The sequence below is a fragment of the Lytechinus pictus genome, chromosome 1, assembly GCF_037042905.1.
Source record: "Lytechinus pictus isolate F3 Inbred chromosome 1, Lp3.0, whole genome shotgun sequence".
NCBI classification, from domain to species: domain Eukaryota; kingdom Metazoa; phylum Echinodermata; class Echinoidea; order Temnopleuroida; family Toxopneustidae; genus Lytechinus; species Lytechinus pictus.
Genome location: NC_087245.1, coordinates 33,459,415 through 33,485,103, shown reverse-complemented (window position 1 = coordinate 33,485,103; position 25,689 = coordinate 33,459,415). Strand labels below are relative to the sequence as shown.

The 25,689-nt window shown below is 35.6% G+C and overlaps 2 protein-coding genes and 2 long non-coding RNA genes across 5 annotated transcripts in view; 2 read left to right on the top strand and 2 right to left on the bottom strand.

Moving 5' to 3' along the window:
• The window catches only part of LOC129261259 (cyclin-Y-like protein 1), a 30,513-nt gene extending 29,394 nt beyond the window's left edge, over window positions 1-1,119 (bottom strand). The window contains exon 1 of one of the 2 annotated variants that reach the window (XR_010293866.1): window positions 802-908. The gene's annotated coding sequence lies outside the window, so the exon portion shown is untranslated. Of the gene's footprint in view, window positions 1-801 lie in introns of both variants that reach the window. The other variant, XM_054899320.2, reaches the window with a different exon arrangement.
• A 15-nt stretch (window positions 1,120-1,134) lies between these two features.
• LOC129261250 (zinc finger and BTB domain-containing protein 24-like) lies at window positions 1,135-14,728 on the top strand. Its single transcript, XM_054899311.2, has 2 exons — window positions 1,135-1,564; window positions 2,868-14,728. Exon 2 carries the CDS (start codon window positions 2,886-2,888, stop codon window positions 4,974-4,976), a length of 2,091 nt encoding a protein of 696 aa, XP_054755286.2. The 5' UTR covers window positions 1,135-1,564; window positions 2,868-2,885; the 3' UTR covers window positions 4,977-14,728.
• On the bottom strand, window positions 11,282-19,552 carry LOC135154521 (uncharacterized). Its single transcript, XR_010293868.1, has 3 exons — window positions 19,468-19,552; window positions 18,948-19,073; window positions 11,282-16,765 (listed from the first exon to the last, which is right to left on the bottom strand). It is a non-coding gene; the product is annotated as an uncharacterized LOC135154521 (long non-coding RNA).
• A 3,359-nt stretch (window positions 19,553-22,911) lies between these two features.
• Window positions 22,912-25,486, top strand: LOC129283605 (uncharacterized). Its single transcript, XR_010294864.1, has 3 exons — window positions 22,912-23,366; window positions 24,123-24,282; window positions 25,352-25,486. It is a non-coding gene; the product is annotated as an uncharacterized LOC129283605 (long non-coding RNA).
• Window positions 25,487-25,689: the final 203 nt, after the last annotated feature.

The following is a 25,689-nucleotide window of genomic DNA, read 5'->3' as shown; positions in this document are numbered from 1 at the left end:
TCTCTGCGGATCATATCCCCAGTAGAGGGACTGGTTCAAAAATTGGGATTGTCCCAGAACACAAGCCAGGATATCCTCATAAACCAAGACAAATCATGTTCATGTCTTGATAAATTGAGATTGTCTTTGTTTATGGGGAGTTTTTTTTTTCATCTCAAAAAGTTAAATCTTGATTGGTGTCGGCACTTGACAGGAGAATGAACTTTCCTAGATTTCTTGTTATGAAATAAAGACAAAAATCAATGAGCCCCGTCGGCGTCGGGGGGATTTTGAATTTTTATTTTTTTAACCCCCCTAACGCCATAACGGCGGCTGCACGGTCGCGAGCCGTCTGTGTACGAGAAGAAATAAGAAAAAATAAAAAATGTTAACTTAAAAAACGCCTTGAAGCAGACGGCTGCCAGCTGTCTAATAGTAATGATATCTTGTGTCAGACTCAGAGTCTGAGCCCGGCAACCCCTGCCATGCAGAGCAGAGCCTGCGCGGGCAGTGCATTCTCTATGCTGCAGCCTGCCCCTTGACTCGTCGGCTTCATGCATGCTGCTGGATGATGCGCACCACCCAACACTCTCCCCTGCTCAGCCCGGACCGGACTCCGGAGACCGTACCGGCACGTAGATTCAGTCTACAGAGAAAAAGTTGACCGCGGCCGCGTCTGTGTCGCTTCCGTTACAATACAATAAATCATGCTTTACAATATTATACAAACATGGAAATTACAATTAACAGTAACATACTGCTTGAAATAACAAAAACCATACGACAATAATAAGTTCTGAAGATAGAAATACAATACATTACCGAAATTCTTTGATGTTCAGTCGGCATTCACACGGTGATCCCCGAAGTCATCATCAATCTTTGACCTCTGACGTCTGCGAAAGGAAGGTTTCATTCCATTATGGGGGTAAAAGAAAAATTGATGTCCCCAAGTCGACCCAAAATTCCAGATAAGAATACTGCTGACATCCTCTGAAAGATAATTGACTGTTTTAAAAATTATACAATCCAATTTTCAAGAAAATTTCCGTTAATGAGCAAAAGTATATACTTAACATAATTCGCTCAGGATGAAGGCGCTGCCACCATTGACCTCCCTTTATTCAGAATAGACTACTACGTGTGTAGTAGTATATTCTCATAGATCATATTTGCAATATACTTCAATCACGGATGCCCCACTATAGTTTGTGTACTGTGAAGGCATCCCATGTATTAATATGGCAGTTGTCATCAACTTTATTTTTCCCATATCTGTTATAGCTTGCCCATTTTGACATTTGATTCGACAAGCATGACAAGTGCCCACAGTCTGCACTATATTGAGATCAATTTAAAAATTTTGAATGGAATCAAATGGAATCTGTGCATAGTGGCTAGTGCAGTTCATTTTCAGACAAGCTGAGCTGAGACTGGGTGAGATGAGACTGCACTGCAGTGCATAGCTCCCGAGTCCTGACTGACCTGAGGCTTCGCCATGCACCAACTACCATACTAATAGTAATAGACATACAGTCTATTCAACTCTGTTTTGGTCCCTTGTTTATCTCATTCGGCACGTTTGGTGAGTATAAAGCCTTACATGAAAATAATGTTAAACACTCTGACTGACCACTCTTATTACAATACATTATTACATAGACCGGGCCTACTATTGTGAAGACAAACATTAGACTACTACGTGCAGGATCTCTCTGCTGATCTCCAAAACTAACAGAGGAAGAAGTTCAGAAGAGAATAAGAGATGCTGAAAATTTCATCAAAATCAGATAACAAATAACGAAGTTATTGAATTTCAAAGTTTAGCAATAATTTATGAAAACAGAATGCACATCAGATCATCATGAATATTCATTAGGTGGGCTGATGATGTAACATCCCCATTTTCTTTTTCTTATGTTATTACATGAAATCATAATTGTTTCATTTTTTCATACATGTGTGAATAATGTGTCTCCTTTATAATGAATATCTAATGCACTAAATCAGTTGTCAATCCAATTTTTTTCAGTTGAATAAACCAAATGTCATATAATAGAATACAAAGAACAATTGGGGATATGACATCATCAAGTTGCTCATTGAATATTCATGAAGACATGCCTAGAACTGTTTCACCGGAATAATGCAAATTTTTAAAATGCCATAACATTGATATTTCTAGTCAGATTTTGATCAAATTGATCAAATTTTCAGTGTTTTGTTTGATTTTTCTAAATCTGTTTAAAGGGATGCTCCGGGCTGAGAATATGATTTAAACAGATTAAGAAAAATCAGACAAACAAAACACTGAAAATTTAATCAAATTTCATTAAAGAATTTAGTAATAAATCTCTTATGTAATTTTGGTGGCAGCTGTGGGATCAAAATCCATGCAAAAATACATGATGTTCCAAGTGCTCTGTCTGGGTTGTTGTTTTTTATAGAAAAAATCCTTAAACATGGGGACTGGAGTATTGTTATGGAGCTCAAAATTTCTAACATTTGTATCCCAAATTTTCAATCCTTGAATTGTGAATGTTGATAGCTATCTCTTGAGTTTGTTTTGCATGTAAAATATACCTGAGTTTAGGACTTGTCTCATAGCGTACACAGAAACAAACTTAGGTGTGTGGTCCAAGTGGCTTCAGTGTAGATGTATTTAGAGTGATGGCCAAAACTGTTTAATAATGTGAGGCTTCAATTTATGTCTCTGTTTTAATTTTATTTCATGTTTGAATCAAAATAATGTTTGTGCAAAATGCATGAGAATAATTGACATTTGTAAGCTCCTAAAATTTTGAAGTATGATATTGAAGCAATGTTTGTTTGGTATTTTCACAATCAAGCAAGTAGTAACTATTTGGTTCAATTTCCTTTTATTTCAGGTCCTTGTCAAATGTAAGATGGAAAGCACTCAGCAAGATAAATCTGACCCAGCCTCACAAACCAGCTCAGCTTTAGTAGTACCAGGACATCATCGGTCACAGAGGTCAAAAAGCAGTGAAGATTCAGCCTCTGCTAGACCACCACTTGAAAGAGGAACCCAGCTAGTGAACTTTGACTCCCAGAATCCAATGCTAGCAGAAAAAAAGAAACAAGATGAGTCTGAAATTCCACAAGATCTGTCAAAACATGGGAGCAATCTGTCTCGAGAGACCTCGTCCGAGACCACAGAAACTGTGGACATGCAGTTTGTTCTTGTGGATGATGATGACGATGACATTGAGGATGATGAGTTCATGCAAACTGAGTCCTTGGATAGCCCTGGTGAAGCGTCATTGAATGCTGCAGGATCGGAAAACAGAAGTCCTGGATTCTTTCTCAAGTGCAGTATGTGTGACCGCGTGTTCTCTAGCCAACAGAGGCTGATGCTTCATATCAACAAACACATGGGAGCCAAGCCGTATGCCTGTCCGCAGTGCCCAGCCAACTTCAACTCAAGGGCATCATTTCAAAGGCATCGGCGCTCCCACAAAAACTCAATGGCTGATATTCAGACACATACATGCACCCTTTGTCACGCTCAGTTTTCAGATATTCAGCATTTGACAGAGCACCTGAAGATTCACACAGAGAAGCGTAGAAGCTGTCCACATTGTGGAATCTTCATTGGTGGCTCCCGTAGCATGCAAAAACACATTAGCATAGAGCATCCTTCAATGGTGAAGACCTACAAAAAGCACAGACCTCCCAATATACCTGTCAGGATCGACCTTCCATCAGCGAGTCCAAACCAATTGCCCTCGACATCAAATGAAGGAGAAAAACCTGTTAGTTGTAGACGTTGTGGCAGGCAGTTCCAAACAAATAGAGCACTACAAGGCCATATGAAAGGGCATAGTCGACTGTATCAATGGAACCCTCGGAGGTGCAAGTGTGGGATACTGTTGGCTGATGAGGCAGAGTATCAAAGACATCTGAAGAACTCTTGTTGCTCAGCTAGTTCTAGTTTGGATATGTTGTCACCACCTGTAGACTCACCGGGAAGTCTTTCTCCAGTGTCCCCTAATAGTGCAGCACATTTGATGGCCCTCTCTGCTCAAAGACAAGCTAACATCCGGAGCAGGAGCCTGGATTCATTCCTGAGAAATCCCCCAGCACCTTTTGCTTTCGTTAATAGATATCCTGCAAGTGCAGAGGGTTCTTTGATAGATTTTCCACAGTCCCTGGCAGCACAGTCTGCAGAATCGACACATTCCATGGGGAATCTTCACTTTGAAAATAGCCCAACGAGTAAAGAGACACCAAGCAGCCAAAGCACTTCTGAACAAAGAAGCCAGAGTCCTGTCAACAGAATCACCATTAAGACAGAAGCTGAGGACGATGAAGAATGGAGTGAAGTTGTCAACATTGTACAAGTCCACAGTAACACAACAACATCTGAGGAACCATCTGCGGATGGTGATTGTGTTCAGGACCAGCCACCTGACTTTTCTTTAAATAGAGAGGAACAAAAGGCCCACAAAGGAAGACCTGAACAACCAGCTGCACATACGATTACACACACTAGACAGAATGAGAGAGATGATCAACTGAGGAAAGTTCAACCTTTGGTCCAAAGTGGAGCAGAGGCATCATCATCCAGTGGAACAATTCAACTGGAAAGACCAGTTGAGCCGCCCACTGTTCCTGCAAGATTCTCTGTACCTCTGGTTGATGATCCTAGAAGGGGTCAGGACTGTGGTCCTTCTCTTGGAAGAGTAAGCAGTGAATCTCCCAACATGCAGATTTCCTCTTCCCAGAGCAGTCAGCCACCACCTAATCCTCTTGTCAATACTTCCTTGATGGGGGAAAGAGACCAGGAGGGATTGCCGTGGCGTTGTTCATTCTGTGGTATCACATTTGAAGACAGTTTGATGTATGTTATACATAAGGGATGTCATGAGCCAGGGTCCAGGTTCCGTTGTAGTATGTGCGGAGAACAGTGTGCTGATAAAGTTACTTTTATGCTACATTTTGTGAGAGGGCAGCACACAAAACCAACCCATGTATAGCCTGGTGAACTTTTTTAATTAAACAAAATATGCTACATGTTCATTGTTTGATGAAAATAAAAAATGGCTAGTACTTAATAATGAATTTTATTGCTTGCCATCTTTCATGTAACACCTATGCATTATTAGAAGTTAAAGGCTGAAACAGAGATATTTCAAAACTGCAGTAGCCTCCTTACCTTGATGAAAGAAAGGAAGAAGATGATAAAAATAAGATGAATGAATGATTTGAAATAAAATCCAAGAATATGATTTATATATTTCTGATGCATGAAAACACTTCATAGACTTGTACATTGCAATTTTTTGCTCTGACTCCAAGCTCATTACATGCATATGTGCACATGTATTTTGTCATGTCCTTTCAAAGATGTCAATGGTCTAAAAGACAAAAAACAAAAAAAATTATCATAATCTATTGTTTGTGTGATTTTGTGGAGATCTTCTTTATAATCAAATCTATAAAAAAAAATTAGATTATTTATATCATATATTGAAAATATATACAAAATAATTTATATAGTGAATGTTTGGCATCATTTGTTCTAAAAGAATATGCGGAACTATAATGGCATGTACGTACTCCCCCACACCTCAATGCCATACGTGAGATGTGGCTCTATAAAAGCTTTGTATAATAATATCAAAGTAAATTTGGGTAAAAAATGTAACTGAAACAAAATTCCTATTTTTTTACGTATACCTGAGTTAATCGTCCATATTGCCTTTCTATGACAGATGCTTATCCATTGTTATACCTGCAAAAGTTGTTTCATCAACTTCTTCCAATTCCTCTCCATCTAGTGTAATATTACCATGCAACTTAACAATCCTTCTACTGCTAATTAACATAAATTTTGTTTTCAGAGTGTTGATAGTAAGCTTATTTGCAACACACCACTTTTGCACTTTATTTGTATTAGTATTCATCTCATTGGTATCGATCTCATCCTCTCCAATTGGAAAGGTGTGAAAAAGATTAGAGTCGTCAGCAAAAAATCTAAAATTAAAAGATTTTGAAATGGAGGGAAGATCATTGATATATAATGAAAACAATGTATGCCCTAATACTGATCCTTTGGGACACCACATCTTATTTTCATTTTCTTTGAATATATTTCCCCATGTTGAACAAACTGATATCTGCAAGCAATATAGTTTAAAGGAAGCCCTCAGACATCATAGTGGCCCAGTGGATTAGTCACCGGACTTTGAAACATAGGGTCGTGGGTTCAAATCCCAGCCATGGCTTAATTTCCTTCAGCAAGGAATTCATCCACAGTGTGCTGCACTCGACCCAGGTGAGGTAAATGGGTACCGGCAGGAAGTTATTCCTCAAAAAAGCTGTGTGCACCGAATAGGTAGCCTAGCTTAGCCGGGTAATAATAGCAGGGCCCGCTGGGAGAACAGTTTTCGGAACTGAAGTGGCTACCCTGGGTAAATTTACCTTTATTATTATTATTATTATAAGCTTCTGTATCAAAATATGATCAATTGTGTCAAAAGCTTTTTTAAAATCAATAAATATTCCAAGGGTAGTTCTACCCTGGTCTAAGGATTTAAGAATAGTGTTCGACAAATTGATAAGCGACAATTTTGTACTTTATCTTTTACGAAAACCATACTGATGATTGAATAATGCATCATTGGATTCTAAAAATTCTATTAATCTTTTATTGGTTACTTTCTCTAAAACTTTACCCAGAACTGGCAAAACAGAGATTGGTCGGTAGTTTCCTGGATCATCTTTTGGTCCCTTTTTATAGATAGTAATCTTAGCTATGCCTATGCTTGCAGTCCTACACATATAACTTGGATCATGAACTAAATTGCTTGTATGGAATCATGCCTTCTTCTATAATCAAGCCTGGGGCCCATTTCATAAAGGACTTGCAACTGTTGTAACTTTGCCATTATGGCAAGTACCATGGTAACCTTGATTTCGATTGGCTACTGAGCCCAGTTACCATAGTAGTTGCCATTATGGCAAAGTTACAACAGTTGCAAGTCCTTTCTGAAACAGGCCTCTGGTATTGATGGCAAATTGAATTTGTATGAGATTTTGTACAAAAATTGATATTTTGTTAAAATGGAATAAAATAATTTTTTGATTGAATGAGTTGATAAGCAATCGTTGATTGATTAATCGCTCATCTAGTACTTCATTCATTCAGGTTGTCCATATGAATGGTTGCTCTTGTTAGTACACATATGTATCACAAGCTGGTAGCAAATTATGACAAATTATAAGCTACTGTGAAAAGCTACTGAAATGATTGAAAATCCCCAATTTGATTGGTCAAGAGCAAATTAATCATACACTGAGACAATTTTGAAAACAGGCTTCATGGAACAGGGTTCTCCTGGAATCATTTTTATTAAAAAAATCAAAATATTTATTTATCAAATGTAGATACACTGTATGACATGTTCAGCCGTGAAAAATTACCCATCGCAAATATGATTACGTACCTCATTCAATAATTAAAGGATATGAAATTAAACTTGCTTCATTAGGGTGATGGTCTGATTAAGATGTAATGCAAGGCTTTGCAAGTATTCAAAACTGTTTTGATATTAGATATTTTAGAAGTCTCCATGTACGAATCTCGTGGGTATTGGTGATTCCATGTTTTGAGCCCAGTTGCATGAAAGGGTCTTTGCTATGGTTACACTTCGTAATTCCGAAGGTTCGTAATTCCGAAACATGCAAATTGCCTATACCTCGATGTTCGTTAATCCGAAAACGTAAAAGGGTTCGTTAATCCGAACATTTTTGAGTTATTCCGAAGGTTCGATAATCCGAAAACGAAATAAAGTTCGATGTTCCGAAGGTTCGTTAATCCGAAAACGAAATAAGGTTCGTTGTTCCGAAGGTTCGTTAATCTGAAAACGAAATAAGGTTCGTTGTTCCGAAGTTTGTTAGTCCGAAAACGAAATTACGTTAGTTAATCATTTCGTTTTCGGACTAACGAACCGTCGGAATTACGAACGTTCGAAAATACAAACCTTCTGAATAACGAATAACGAATGTATGCACTTTGCTATGCACCTGTACCACTGATGTATGGCTTGGGCTATTCTCGATCAACTGAAATTGTATGACCATTCATACTTACAGTTATTTATATTTATGCTATGTTGAAGGTCTTTGAATTGCAGGTGACTCTGTCTGCATTGATAGTCAAACCTCCTGGGACCTTTTAAATCTATTTGACTTCTTCAAATAAGATGTATGTATTATATAATATGTTTTGCAAATTCTGGTCTGAAATAATACTTCAAGTTTAAAATGGATGGTCCGGGCTGAAAATATTTATATCTAAATAGAGTAAAATTCACAGAGCAAAATGCTGAAAATTTCATCAAAATCGGTTAACAAATAACCAAGTTCAGTATTGAATTTCAAAGTTTATCAATGTTTTGTGAAAACAGTTATATGCACATCATCATGAATATTCATTAGGTAGGCTGATTATTTCACATCCCCACTTTCCTTTTTCTTACGTAATTACATGAAATCGTAAATGTTTCATTTTTTCATACATGTGTATATGATGTGTCTCCATTATGATAAAATAAGTTGCAGCAATAAATAACTAATGCACTTAATCAGTTGTCAATCCAATTTTTGTAGTTCTTGGTAGAAAATTTTTGAATAAACCTTATTTCATATAATAAAATACAAAAGAACAAGTGGGGATATTACATATCAGCCCACCTAATGAATATTCATAAAGACATGCCTAAAACTGTTTCAACGGAATAAGGCAAATCTTTAAATTCAATAACTTTGTTATTTGTAATCTGATTTTTATCAAATATTCAGCATTTTGCTTTGTGAAATTTTACTCTATTTATTGAGATAGAAATATCCCCAGCCTGGACCATCCCTTTATCGATTGACTTTATACAAGTGTTGCCTTACGCGGAGTCTACTGACGGAGAAGAGTGTAATCATGCAAACAGGCCCCACATACTGCCGTATCTCATATTTAATGATAAAAATACACATAGTTTACCTATTTTATCAATCAGGTTACACATCGTATATCTTGCCACTTGTTGTTAGCCATGGCATTCAGATTTGTATTTTTGACTGCAGGTCTATTTTGTCAATGTCAAGTTCTATTCTGAAATATACTAGTACAGGTCTGTTGCAAAAAAAAATCCCATATTAAAGCTATTTGGTGTTGCAAAAAACATTATTTGGATTTGTTAGATAAATTATAGAAAATCCAGTATTTGATTTCTTTCTTTGGCATAATGCATATCAAATAATGTGATTATCTGATAATATCTAAAAATACTGAAAGTAGTTTTTTGTGCATCTTCAAAACTGTTAACATTTCACTACGCAGTCTCATGTATGAGTTTAGTGTGTACCTATTGTATCCTAGATGTATTTTTTTACACATATATGATGCCTACAAAAAGATAGCAGTTCCAAAACTTATTGAATATTGAAATCTTGAGAAAATATACCATTCTCTTGAATTACAAATGTGCAGTCGTCCTTATCCAATTTAAATTCCTGTGATAACAACAGTATGTGTTATTTTCTACTTTGATAATGTTACTTGAATTTACAATGATCATGATATAAATGGAATACTCTGTGGTACATGGCTTTATTATGAATGTTTGTAGGTACATGTATTTCTGCGAAGTATAAAAGGGATTGGAAGCTGCCAAATACTTGTTAATGCCAGCCACCTACTTTTGTGTCTATATCCCTCTCACTATAATAAACACAACTAGTGTGCATCTTACACATACATGTATGTCAGTCTACCTGCTTGTCTATGTAAAACGCCCTGAGCTCCGGTGAAATTCATTCATATATATGTGCAGTAACAGAGGAGAATGGAAGCCTTCGAACAAGTGACCATTTGTGAAAACAAAGATATCAGTGAAAATTTGACAAATGATTAGAGGGTTCTGCATGAGCATTTACATATCAAGAATGCTATTGCTGTGGTTATCCTCCTGTTGGCAAGGCGACCAAGATGTGTGATTTCACATATGATCACCTCTTCCTTTGGACACTGAAAATATACCAGCAAACATTATAATCTTACCTCTTCATCCAGGATGGGCCTATGTTTTGTGAAACATTTTAAAATGAATCAAGACTTTTTTTGTAATAGTGGGGAAGATTTTCATGTGTGACATTACTTTGGTTCACAATTCCAAGAAGAAGACCTCCATGGCATTAATAGCCTCAACATTAAAATGCTCAAAACTTTTATATTTATTAAACTGTCTTAAACTTTCATCGATGTTTCCTTGTATGTATCACACAATTCAACATGTTTCAAGGGATTTATTTTCCTGTTAATAAGAAAAAATAGATGGCATTCAATCACCCTGTCACCCCTGCCAGGGTGCCGAGAGTAGGGGTGTATGAGGTAGCTAGCCTAGTTTAAAGTATTGTATTTCATAGTGAGTTTAATGTGTCGAGTCTATTTATAAAGACTGCGGTAAACCATTCACTTAAATTATACATGTGCTGCAGACTTCCATGAAAATTATACATGTCTTTTTTGTTTGTATATTTTCTTGTGCACCGTTTAGGGGAAATACAACTTATAGGATCGATCTATAGAGAGAGAGAGAACGAGAGGGTGGGAAAAAGTCTTTTTCCTCTTTCCAACATTACATACCTACAATGGTAATGAACACAAGGATTCTTACCTGAATGTAAATATACAAGTGATAAAAAAACGGCATGATTCAAATCCACTGGTTTTCAGATATGAATAAAAGAAATATCTTTTGAATGAATAGACTCAAGATTGTTTCCAGAAAGTACAAACAGGTTTATGCTTGTTTGATATTGCCAAGATCCAAGGCTATGAGACCGATGAAGTTCTGGCGGAAGTGTCATAAAAAGTACATGGTACAGTGTAGAGTGTAACTTATTTCTTGCTTAAAGATGTCCTCTGAAAATTTGTGAGAGTACTGGTGTGCTCCGTAAAACTCGATCTAAAAAAAACACTATATATCCGTAAATGACAACCACTCAATTATAAATTGCCAAATAGGATGCTCAAAGGGTTTGTTTTATTAATTAAAGGGGAATGAAACCTTTGGAACAAGTAGGCTTGTGTCGAAACAGAGAAATCAAAGAATAAGAACAGAGAAAGTTTGAGAAAAATCAGACAAATAATGAGAAAGTTATGAGCATTTGAATATTGCAATCACTAATGCTATGGAGATCCTCCCATTGGCAATGCGACAAGGATGTGTGATGTCACATGTGAACAACTTTAGAGAAATTAACACAACAAAGAAGGAACATATTCATCTGCTTTGATTTATTATTCAAATTGATCAGTTTTCTTCCACTTACCGATATATTACAGTTCAAAAGATCCTACTCCCTAGATCATCCATTCTCATTGCCCAAAACCATCAAAAATTATATACACATATCATCCCCACTCCAAGATATCAATCACAACAAAAAATATTTGAGAATAGCTGATGATACAAATTACTATTCATACCTATTTTCAATGTCCTTTCAGTAAATGACTTTCATTCAATAAATGACTTTCATTATGACTCAAAGCTCATTTACAGTTTTAATAGTAAACAGAGTATTGGAAATAAAACTGGTTAAGTACAGCATCATTTTGGTCAAAAAACATTACATAATACATTATAACCATGTTTACCTGTAAATTCTATGTACTAATTAGACTGCACTCTGCTTAAGACTCTTGCAAGCAGTAACCTCTACAACACAATCAATTTTATGTCATAGATTCCTACCTTTCTCACCAATTTTCATTTCACTTTACTAGCTGAAAATTGATAGACTGATCAGCAGATTCATCTTTCCTTTTTTTTCATTTTTAAAGAAACCAGTGGTTCTAATATCTTTCTAGAATTTAAATCCTCATGATTCTTCACCATAATTTAATGCCCACAAACATAAAAAAGTTAGGAGGGTCAATGTTTTCATTTCTAAAAAAGCCAAGCAAATACAAAATAAAATTAAAGACAAAATACATGATTAACATTTAAAGTCTGTAAATTAGAGACTAACTCAATGCTATAGAGTTTGAGTCTGAGCATGGCTCAAGGTCATTAAAAAACAAATAAAATAACATGAAATTATCATCACTCTCTTAGAGCATCAGCAAATAACAGTGTTTTCTTTCTGCACTTCATATGAATACACAAGAAATTTGTGCGGCTGATTTTTGTGTCTTTTTTTCAAAATCATAAGGTTGGAAATCAAACCTTTGTGACAACTGTGTCCTGCTAGTATTTCTTATCTTCATGATATCAAAATAGCTGCACGTTTTTGTTCTTTAATACTAAATCTATTCCAAGCCATGGAATGGGCTGAAACTTTCAGGATATATGCTTTGTCTTCAGATTTAGGATGTCCAATCCCTACATTTAAAAGATAACTGCTCAAGGCCGATTTAGATTTAGATAATACTGCTTTGACACATTTTCATGGCATATTCAAAGAAGTAAACATTTCTCCTTTTTATCCAAGTTTACAAATCAAATATCGAATGGATATAATACTTAGTTTATTTAGAGCATGATTTCTATCTTATATGAATATTAGCATGATCTGTGTTGTCAATTAAATAAAATACTGATATAAATATATTTCCATTAAATGGAGTTCCTGATAATATTTTTTAGACACAAATACATTTTCATTCAACAATTATCATTTAAATACAATAATCATCCCCATTTCACTAATTTCTATGCTATCATAATCCCCCTTATCTGCTTCATATTTTGTTATACAATTGTATTTCTCTACAGACAAGGGTACATTTTGTAGTAATTTAGGGTAAATTACATGATTGGTAATACTCTATGTTGTGACACACACCACAGAATATCAGCTACTTTAAAATAAAACTGAGAGGATAAGTGTGTTAGTTACTGGTGCAAGGAAATGAATGGCAAGCTCCAATTTGTGAACACAATACACAAGCTTCAAATTTACTATAAAAAAAATTGAAAAAAATACAATTGTTTCTCATTTCATTTAATTTTATCACACCTGAATGCAATTTTTGCTTGCTCTTTTTATGTCAAATATATAAAAAAAAATTAAAAAATCAACACAATATATATACAACAGCTTACATCCATGCACAAAAAATGAATTGGTGGACGAGCTTGATAAAAAAGCCTGGTTGTAAGATGTGCATATTCCATTCATTGCTCACGACATTGCAAATGCAACCAAAAACAAAGTGGTTTTAAAAATAAGTATGTTAAATTACAAATACTTGAAAAGTAATGAAAGTAAAATAAAATCATATCCCACACAACACAAAATATACTTATATATGCATGATACCCATATCATCCCATTTTTTCTTTTTCTTATTTTTCAATTAAAAAAAATGCAACTTTTTCTCAAAGTGTAAAAACTAAAACTGGAATATCTACACATCATCTAATTCCAAAAACCTGCATATACATCTAGTAATCTATCAAGCATCAGAGTTCTTACAACTTTTAATAGTCTGAATTCAACATGACCTAAACATAACAAGGCTATTGCAATCGACCACCATAATGAGCTACATCTGCAGATAAATGGAAATGAAAAATTGCCAAAGCATCAATCTCAAACACCATAGGATACAGGTTGCATATTGCAGGCAGTGTATATATAATAATCGTGTGAAAGATTGCATTTGAAGCATGTAATATTGGAGTGCTGTGTGTACTGGAATAGAGTAGTGGTGAACAAATTATGTACAGACCCTAAGAGGAGGTGGTTGGTCTCGGAAGTGACCTGAATGTGGCTATTTTCCTGAGGAGCGCAGCCCCCGATTTGTCGCATTTGCATCACTATGGGAGCAATAGTTTCACCAAACCTCTAAGGCCGTATATTCGGTTGATACCCATTGTCAATATAAGATGCAGCAGATAGAAAATACTATCATACCGATCGAATGAAGGATAAGAAATCCCAGTCTTCGTGCAATATTAAATTACCACAATTATCACAACGATCTGATAAAGGTCTTAGTTGATCATCACATGTAGCGACATCAAAAACAAACTCTAAAGCATGCGGTTCAAGCTTCACCCAAGCAGCCATAAATAGTCTTTGTACTATTTATGACTCATCAGGTACTATTATCCCCTTGTGATGTCAGAAGTCGGGATTCGTGGCATTTTTGCCAGATTTTGAGACATTGGTTGGAATTATCTCTGGCCAAGGGGTCGAGACAAATCACTTCTTCAGATTATATTTATGATGGATAAATTGGTTAATATATTTTCACCAACTTTTAGGAAAGCATGAAAGCTTGTTAGTAAGCAACTAAAGGACAGGTCCTCTCCAAGGGACCTGGTTCGGATGATAAATGCCTTTGATCCCAAAGGGCACTAGTTCACCAAATTGTGAGACCATCTATACAACTGAGCTATGGCACTGCCTTGGACAAGATAAAATGGCAGAGGGAATCCTCAATGTATATCTTTGTGGCACATCTTTCTTTTTTCTCTTTGATTTTAGCTGTATTGCTCTGCACCAGAAATAACAATACATATATCGCATTGAGAGATTTTTTTCGTTTTTCAATAAAGTCACTTTTGCAAAGGGAAAAAATAACAGATTGCATTTCACCCAATTTGAATATGTACAGACTTGGACGTTTGTAAGATCAAATGCAACTCCAGGTATCTTTTTTATGCTTCTATTCCACTTACGTCGAAGGATTTAACATGACTGTATGGTTGACATTCCATAACATGCATTCTACCTAGCTGGAGTTGGAAGATAGCAAATACAGCAACAGTCAAGTGATTTATTTGTAAAATACTATTATATACAGTAAACATAGTTCATGCAAGTACCACAAGTACATCAGTTGATTTTAATATATAAGGATTGCATATCTTTCTCAATTTGACATTTGACAAACTATTAGTAAACAAAATTACAAGACAAACTTTTCACAGCACTCAAAGCCTTTGTGAATTATGGCACTTCATTCGAAGAATAAATCCAAAGAAATTGAAGCTATTTGGGTTACTTGACATCACTTCGCTATTCAAAGAAAAATAGAATGCATACAACACACAAATCAAGTTGCTTTTAAAAAGATTTACCAACATGATCAAATATACAAAACAATTTTTCACAATAATCACCAATTACACATGCAGTTTACTTCTTGTGAAGTTTTAGATTCAATAGATCTTGAATAGACAATAGAAAATGAGAAAATGAAATCCAATCTTGCTATCTGGGTCCGATAACACAACGGTTTACGATTGATTGTGTTTTTGATTATCACTATTGATTGTACAGTGTGGACAGTGCAATGAATCGTAGACATTTTCTTCTATGACGATTGCTAAGCTTTGTGTTACGGGTCCCAGGTTTTGATGGGACCAGAACCAATTTGTATTAATATAGGAAGGGTGTGTAACATATCAAGAGATACACATAATACTTACAACCGATTGTAAATTTCTAAATATGGTCTGTCATAGACTTCACAGTTATGATTAATTGTAAACAGTAAAATTGATTGCATCTTTGATATTAATACAGGGTGTGTGAGAGTAATAGTTTGGAACATCATTTCTACAAACGACCCTGCCAGGGTTTCGAGGGGATCATCAGTCCAATATTTCACGATAGAAATTAGATAAGCAGGTGAAAATGTAGTGAATTCGACGCAAAGTGACAATGGAACTGGGTGATGCGGCCAGATAACAGAGGAGCCTGGATACATAGTAGCCCGATATTAAAGCAAGAATGGACTAAAATTTAATATGAATCAACATAATCTTGATTACATAGCACAAGAGATGTTTTTGTCTACTACACATGACCTGTACATCACCTGGGTCCTCTAACACAAAATCATCAATTGATTCTACGATTGATATCCATGATTGATAGTACACAGTGGTCAATGCAAATTAATTGTACAGTTTCATTCTATGATCAGTTGCTAAGTTTTGTGTTACAGGTCCAAGGCCACGTCCTTTTTTTTTTTTAATCCCATCATTTCATCACATGATTTACTATAAGACTAATATTCCATTTGATTGAGGCCATAAGTCAGAAGAAAATCCAACTCAAGGATGCTTTCAGGATATATAAACAGAAAATAATCAGCTTTAAATCATAATTATAATAGTAATAATAATGCAGTTTATGCATATCACATATCAAATTATGATATAAAATCACTGTGCTGTTCCTAAGAACTTGGATTTGGTATTCCTTGCAAAAGCACTACTCTCTATTCGACAATATCATGGCTTGATTCATATCAGAATATCTCTGAAACTACATTTAATAAAAATATATTTCTGAGACCAAGCTCATATTCATTGACTTGCAATTAAGTTTGCAATAATCAGATATAGGGATTCATAATGACACAACTATATAAAAGAGGAAACACACCTCTTTCCTTATGGAACATTTGATGAAGAAATGAAAATCTTCCTAAATCAATTGATAATGAGGAAAGAGGCCTCATAGTGTGCAGAGGGATTTAAACATAAATAAAAGCAATACGTAGTAGTTAGTACATTTTTTTTTAAATCACATATTTTTTTCTCAATTAGAGCAACTACCTACAAGGTTTAGGTAACTTTATCATGCAACTTAACACCTTTGATGCCATCCTACACAGATGTAGCAGAGTAAGCCATCCAGGGTAAGCAGGGGATGAGAGGTGGAGGGTTAATCATCGGGATATTGATCTTGAAGATGGTAGTAGGCATCATACCAAATCTCACCAGAAGATTTGAGGGACCTGAAAGACAGAACGGAAATGAAAGCTAATGATATACACGGACCATCCACAAATTACTTCAATCTAATACAGGATGTATCAAATACATCACAGGTTAATGGCATAATTGTGTAGAATTCATTACATATGAATATATAAGCCAATATAAATGTAAATGTAAGTAAAATGCATTTTATACTTCATATTTCGCAGCTCATGTGTCAGCAATGTATACTTTGATGTGATAGAAATTCATATTTGTTTTCACACCATAAGTATTAATGCTTTCTTGCAGACAGTTCTCATAATCATGAAATAAATAAACCTACTAATCCGCGAGGTTTTGCTTTCAAAATGGCAGATGAGCCTTCAGACATACGATGGTGCTAAAAATTTGTGAACCCCACCAGAAAATTAACATATTTCAAGCGTTCAAGTGCTGCCATGTTTAAGATATGTAATTGTGAAGTCAGGTGATAAAATATTAGATTCAATGAAATTTATTTCTCTGGGCTCGCCGAACATTGTAGTGTTGTTGTCTCCATTCAGCACTCAGCATGAAGGTGAGCATTTTCTGGTGGGGTTCACTATTTTTCTAGAACCACTGTTTTTATTTGATTCATGCATTGAGGCAATGTGAGAGTCAATTACAATTACAGCAAAGGGATTGGCAAGCTGCACTAAACCTGTGTACACAAAAGCACATCCTGTTCTTTCTTCTCTTATAAATTATAGCAGTCAATAAATCTAAAGTGAAGGGATTAGCAGGCTGGGTACTTATCCTGCTCTTTCTTTTCTTTTAGACTAATTCTTTCTCTGTTTACAAATTATGCCTACAAGGGCCGTCTGCATCATCCCGAGTTTTCAAATTAGCGCGCTATTTCTGATCCAACAAATTATCCCGATCTGAACAATCTCGAGATTATTTGCAATGGAGACGCATTTATCGCGCTAGTTCGTAGGATTAATCTCAAGATTGCAATCCCAAGTCAACTTGGGATTATTTGCAAAATAGCGCGCTAATTCGTAGGTGCAGACGCACTCGGGATTATTTATTCACGGCGTCAGACCATAATGCATCGATGCCTCGCTCGAGCAGGAATCGCTCTTCTTGCGATGGCGGAGACGGGGTTTTTCAATCTCGAGATTAATCGCGAAGAGGACCGATCGGGCTAAAATCTCGAGATTGAGCAAACTCGGGATGGTGCAGCACCGCCTACAGAGAGCTAGAGTACTTCATAAGTTATGCCTATTTGATTCAAGCTATGGAGGCAATGTGAAAAGTAACAGGAAGCCAGCTGCATTGAAACATCCATTTACAATAGGAGAAAGAACAGGATGTGCTTTCTTAGATTTTATTCTTTCTCTGCTTACAGACAAAATCCTCATACTTCTTAATATTATATCCATGTGCAATTCAGTATTTGTGACTGTGAAGCATGACCCAATAAATGCCATACCATTTCAAGTTGCATTTCATGAGATGATTTCAATAGAAGTCAAATTCATTAAATTCATTAAAGTGGAATCCAACCCAACTAAAACTTATATTCAGAGGAAAAAGAAAATCAGACAAGTTGATAGGTAAAAGTTAAACAATATCGGTCAAATAATAAGAAAGTTATGAATGTTTAAAAGTTGCAGACATTGGTAATCACTATACCCATGGTGACTTCAAATTGGCCGCATATGTGATGTCATAGTGATGTAGGGCTAGGACCACTCTTCCATGCACTCCAATACATAACATTTCTAAAATGGAATTTTTCCAAAAAGTTTTACTTCAAATTATAAAACAATATACTACCTGGGTTATATTTAGATAATTGCCCCAGGGGAATAAATACTTAGGAGAAAAATATTAACTCCTGATAATTAGGTACATGGCAAACCGGAAAGTTGTCCTTGCCCCCTGTCGTAATTTACTTACCCAGTCGCCATTTTGAAATCCACATAGACTTAGTGATCTCAAGTTTAAAGCAGCCATAACTTTCTTGTTACTTCTCCGATTTCTTTCAAACTGTCACCATTCTGTTTAATTTATCTTTCTCCTTTCCAACACAACATTTTATGATCAAGGCTGGCTTCCCCTTCGACTACTCTTGAATCAACTGTAAAATTTAATTCAGTTGATTAAAAAAAACTAATTTGTAATCTCTAAGAATACGTGGGTGAAAGTAAAATATAAATCTCAGATCATTACCGGACTATATCAGCAAAGCCCTGTAGCAATGTCTTGGACTTGTACTCAATACCATGCTTTTTACACAGAGTCTTCACCAGCGGTGCAATTTTATGATAGTTGTGTCTTGGCATCGTTGGGAACAAACTGCAACAGAACATACATTTGACAACATGAATAACAATTGTGCAAAGCTAAAAAAAAATGAAAAAATAAGGCATATGTCGACAGCAGTACTGACAATGGAGGCTTTCACTTAAAACTTCGAAAAGAATCTCCCTATCAGTTTTCATGAGAAAGAGCTAAAAATGTTGATTTTTTTTTTCAAATTCAATATTTATCTATTACCTCTCAAAAAAGCACCAATATACATCAATAATATCAAAAGATTTAAGAATCACTTAGTAAAATGCACGATTTTACAAATATTTAATCTTAATCTGTTTATATTTGTATGTCCCCCCCCCCCCATCCGGGCCATATGATTTCCCAAAATACCCCGGCCTAGATAGGGACTAAGGGTTAATGAGATGAAACTTACTGATGCTCAATCTGGAAATTAAGATGTCCAGTGAACCAGTCATTGAAGAAACTTTGTTCAAGGTTACAGGTGGCACGGAGCTTGGATGAAAAATAAAATATGAAAAAATTTTAAAATATGACAAAGGAAAACTTTTTTTTGATCCATACAACTCAACATTAGAATATCCTGATAAATTCATTAAGCAATATTGTCCTCTTGTTTAAAGGTGTTTTCCTTGTGTTACATAAAACAAACAAAATATGTCTTCATGCATTCATTATACGATCCATCCGCTTGAAGCCGTGTTCAATCCACTGTGCTGAGCCTAGTGGCTTTGATATACTCTTTGATATACTAAACAAAGGGCCCATAAGTCTATTAGAGGCCAATTTCTCACTAATATATAACTTGTGAGTGAACCGCAAACTTCGACCTGTGATGGCTATGACAAACTAACCCAAAGCATAACTGAGTAAAAATAATATACAAATATACCAGGCTTTGAGTAAGTATAGCGGGAATTATTCGTCTGGGGTTGGACTGGCATTGCTATTTTTCCCCGAGGGGCAAAGCCCCCAAAAAATAGTAATTTTGTATTTCCCTATATACTTTAATAATTCCCTCTTTCAAAATAAAATCCTGGTATATTTGTTTTATATCCTACATTTAATAAGTTAGACCAACAAATCTTGATAATCTAGTTCTTGTACATGTAGTTCATCTTTATTTAATCTGAACCAAAATATAGATAACACGCTGCTCTGACTGACCTACTTTTCCTGAAGCTACGTCCTCAGCAGAACGTAGATTTGTGCCTGCGCCCGAGAGATTGTGCAATCTCTACCAATGATCTGTGACGTCAATGATGGAATAGTGCACTATTCCATCATTGACATCACGGAATAGTAATATTTCTTCAGAGGGCGTTTCATTTGCAACATCATTGCAAAATAGTGAGAATATGTTTGGTCACATGATGCTATTTAAACCAATCAGCATACATGATGTGATTTATGTAGGATATAACAAATATTATCATCAATATGGAGCATTTTAGCCATACATTAAAAACGCGTATTTTGGTCTGCATCAATCGCCTGTGCAGTATCAGAGCGTATCCCTAGAATGATCGAAATCCAAAGAGTATCCCATAGGCTCCTGTACAAAATTTGCTATTGAATGAGAGCATTTTCAACAGTATAGTGCGCATGCGCGAAAACTATACAACGCGTACAACAATGAAAGCAATGCGGTGTGCAGCATAAGAGCACAGTGACACTAAATGGCATCATAATGAACTACATGCAAGTCGCATGTCAACGACCTTATTTGATCTTATGAAGTGATGATGCCATTATGCGATAAGTGATCATATGACTTGTTTAAACAAATTTATCCCTCTTTTTGATTGCTAGCAGACCTGCCAACCTCTGGGAATGAAAAAGTGCATTCTGTGATTTAAAAAAGTGTATTTTTCCCCAAAAAAGTGTATTTCATAATAAAATGCCTGTCGCACTCGCTCATCACGGCGCTCAAGCTGCATGCAAGCTAAAATGTGCACTGCTCTTGCAGATGAAAAAAAAACATTTAAACATGTGAATATCTCACCCTAGTTTTAATAAAATGATTGAAGAAAAAAACAAGTTACCTGAAATTACATTGATCTAATAACCATATTTGTGTAAGTTTTATGAAATAGAGACATATAGAGATGATTTTTTTCAATAAATTACGATTTTGTGAAAAATGGATGGGATAGATGATAATAATTATATCGGATGGCTTTCTTTCATGAGATACCAGAAATATTCCACTTGTTAGGGCCAATATTCCACTCATCTGCGATTCTTGGAATATTTGCCCAAACTCTTGGAATATTTCTGGTATTCCATTCTGAGCCATCCAATACTGTATAATATAAATACTTATAGGTCAAGTCCACCTCATAAAAATGTTGATTTGAATCAACAGAGAAAAATTGGACAAGCATAATGCTGAAAATTTCATCAAAATCGGATGTAAAATAAGAAAGTTACGACATTTTAAAGTTTCGCTTATTTTTCTCAAAATAGTTATATGCACAATTTAGTCACATGCAAATGAGAGAATCGATGATGTCCCTCACTCACTATTTCTTTTGTTTTTTATTGTTTTAATTATACAATATTTCAATTTTTACAGATTTCACAATAAGGACCAACTTGACTGAACCATATAGGCCCGAATTCACAAAGGTGGACTAAAGTTATACCCGGGGTATAAAACACGTCATTTGACGTCATTTTAATCCATGGACTAAAGTTAGCACCTAGGGGCTAACTTTTGCGATTCACAAAGGTCGACTAAAGTTATACCGGGGTATAAAACGCGTCATTTGACGTCACGACTTAGTCAGCTCTATATATGGGGTAGTGGACTAAATCGGTGGGTTATAAGTTAGTCCACTGTTTTAACCAATCAGAGAGCAGCATTTCGATTGCGGAAAAGTTTGCTGCAAGAAAAAAAGTTTTTTGGGCAGAGACGAGATTCGGTGTGATCGGCTTATCTAAAGCTTCATATTTCACGACTTCGACCGAGATCGTAAGAGTAAATTACATAATTTTTGGAGCTTAAATCATGACGGAGCCTTCAGTTCCATCTGTAACTATTATTGATAGCTTTAACTTTCCAAAAGGTATACTCGAAAACTTGAAATGGTATCTGAATCATTGTTATCGTCGCGTCTCTAAGCTGCTCAGTCCCAGCCATGTACTTTTGTGTGCGTTCATATCTATGAGCATTGCAGTGCGAGACGCAATTAGCGTACACTACACATGCCAGGTAGGCGTGATTGAAAGGTCGATACTATTTGCTAGTTATGTCAGGCAGTGATTTTCATGGAATTTTTGTTGTCTACGATACCCCTGCCACTCCTCCTGGCCCTGCCAACACAGCTACTGTGCATCTAATTTTATCTGAGACTGAAGCAAGGCCAAGGCAAGTCCAGGAGAGCAGCAATACAAATAAGTTTTGTTTAAACACTACAATACAGAGCCGGTCTAACTTAGACATTCTACTCTGGGCTGGCTTTGTCTTGGCTTGGATAGATGGTCAAGCTATGAAGCTTACCTGGTAGCCATGTTAGAGTTAGTCCTACAACATCGTTGGAGTAAAAAAAATATTTTAATAAGGGTCAACTCTAACTTAAGGCTAAGGCAAGCCCTGATTAAATTATTTTTTGAAAAAATATTTAATAAAGATTGGGTTCCACTCACCGCTGTTTACTCCAACAACTATAAATGAGCTGATTTTACTTTTACTAAAACTAAGTTTTACTGACCTTCGGCATTGCATTTGCGATCACTTATAGATTTACGGTGTCGTCAAAACATTAAAAAATAATGGAAATCCTAGGCCTAATTGATTATTTGAGTAGATCTAACTGAGGTCTAACTTTGAAAATTCTCTCTTTTGAGGGTTATTATAAACTCTACCCCACCCTCTTTGTTTCAAGTATTTTTTTTTCACAAGGAGTCCCAATGTTATATTCACATGAGACCACAGACAAGTGCATTTGATCTTCAGTCCTCTACATTTGTAGTAGACCGATAAATAGGTTTATTTCTGTCAGGGATATGCTCCCCTGAGATTTCATGTGGCTCCGCAGCATCCCGTCCCACCAAAAAAAAATCAGAAAATGTTGAACGACTCCTCTGAAACAGCGGATTTTATCAATCTACATTTGTAGCTGCTTTATTATTTTTTTCTTTGATATACCTTGACATTGCAGTATGATTGATGAATAAATATTTTTTTCATTATTTTTTTTCTTCCATATCAGCAACAGACCATACATACTCGGCAGATTGTGCTCAATCAAGACAAAGCAAACATGGCTCACAATTTTGAACTGCTGTGCCGTCTTGCAAGAGAGTGAGGTATGCCTTATCAATTCATATTTAAAAAAAATTAAATGTCATTAAAATGGCCTTTTTTAATAAAATATTATTTCTGGGATTTGAATTCATCATGTAATTGTAAATGTATCATGTGACATGTATGTTACTTTTTCATTCTTGTCATAGTAATTGACAAAAAAGAAGAGGGGGGGGGGACCTTGCTTGTGTGTTATTAACATATATATTTGTCTACTGGTCACTAGGCTTGTTGATCTCCAATTAATCCTGACATTTTGTTGAATATTTATTTAACAAAAGAGAGAAAGAAAGCATTGTCAGTCTGATGAATGCCGGGGGGGGGGGTAGAAAAAAGGTTTAATGAGACTTTGATGAAGATTCATGAAAATATGTTATTCGAAAGTCACTCGCAAGCAATAACCTCTATTTGTGTAAACAAAGTTTCATAAAATTAGTGCCTTGCCTTCATTATTAAAGCCAATTGAAAGTGATTCAGTAAATCAGTTTTCATAGAAGCATCTCTATGACGTGCGTGGTTTGATCAATGATGATGATCAGCAACAATTGGCAGGTTTTTTTTTCTTCACTTTTACAAGTAGGTAAATAGAAAAGCTACTCATGTCAATTAGAATTTTTATCCTATTTTTTTTTAAGGATTTCTGTATAATCTTTCACATTCTGTTCCTCATTTTAAACACTTTTGAATTAAATGAAATTCAAAGAGTAAATTGCCCATTCATGGTGACTCTTAAACACAATCTTTTAACTTCCATGCAGATTCAGCAACACATAGAAAGACCACAGCATAGATTAAGAGACAGGAAGAATCCATTTGAATACTACGAGGATGAACCTCTCAGAGTGGGGTACCAACAGAGAGAACCACACATTGCCTGTCATGTTACAGGTTTTGACAGGACTTTGTTTTATGTCATTGGTGAGTTTTCATGTGCGAACTAGAAAGCAGAGGGTAATTGGGGGGGGGTCAAATTATGTTCTATGAAAGTGATTTTCCAGGCCAAAAATGATGAGATTTTGATAAAGAACAATTCGACTAGCAAAAACCATCAATATTGGATGGAGAATTATGAATTGATTCAGTTTTAAAGTTTTACATAACTTGGGGGAAACAGTTCTGTGTATCTCATATGCAATATTCATATCCCCACTTGTTCTCTAGTGATCTGAAATCATAATCATTATTTTTTTTCCTCCAGGAATGTAAAAATGGGGTTGACTGCTGATTATATATTTAAGATAGTTATTGCGAGTTCAGAATAATGTAAGGATCGCGGATTGGAAGTATCTAGTCATGAAAATTAAGTTTTATGTTTTGCTTAGCATGCAGATTTTCCATTGAGTAATTGTAGCCAGAGCAAATATCATGGAACCCTTGTACATTCATGTGGGGAAAATGTGTGGATGTGACATCATCAGGCTATTTCTTGCATATTCATGAAAACATGCACATGTTTCACAGAAATAATTAATGCAAAACCTAATATTCATTATTAATCATCCAAATTGTATGATTTTTGTTTCTGCTTTCAGCCAGGAGTACTAGTAACCCCTTACAGGGGAGGGGGAGTGTTGGGGGTATTTAACAGAAAGGTTTTTGTCGGAATGAAACATGTAACCCTTTGGGTTGGAAATAGGTGGGGATTTTATTTTTCTCGAATTTTTTACAATGTAGCAACATTTTTTAATACAAATATGTCATATTCAAGTGGGAAATTATCATGAAGGGTGATTTATAACCACCCAAAAAGAAATATTGGTATGTCATTTCAGCTTAACAGAGATATTCTCCATTTTGCATGGATTGTTATTGCAGTAGAGTTTTTTTTAATGAATCGAAGAAAAATCTCTTTAAGCAGTTCCAGTGCATCCTAAACATCAGGTCATAACAGAAGCACAATGTTTGCAAACGTAAATGGTAAAGTATCAATTGGCTTTCATATCAATAAACCAATTACATAACATCACTTATCATTCGATAATTAAAGGTACCTTTTAGAAGATGCAAGCAGACGAAGCAACTATATCACAGTCATCCGTGTGCAGAATCATCAAAGATTTTTCTGAGGCAATAGCAAGGAGTAACAGTCAATGAAGTTTCCGATGACGAGAAATTCAAACCACCCAGAGACAATTTGATAATTGCTACAGGTTTCCAAGAGTCATAGGTGCTATCGATTGGGGCCAATCCAGGCCATGGGGAACAAGCCCTGTACTTAGCAGGAAGAACAGGTCTTCTGTAAATGTATAGGTTGGTATACTCACTCAGTTTTTAATGTGATATTCTCTGTATTCAACACCTACTAGAGGTATGTGATAATGAAGA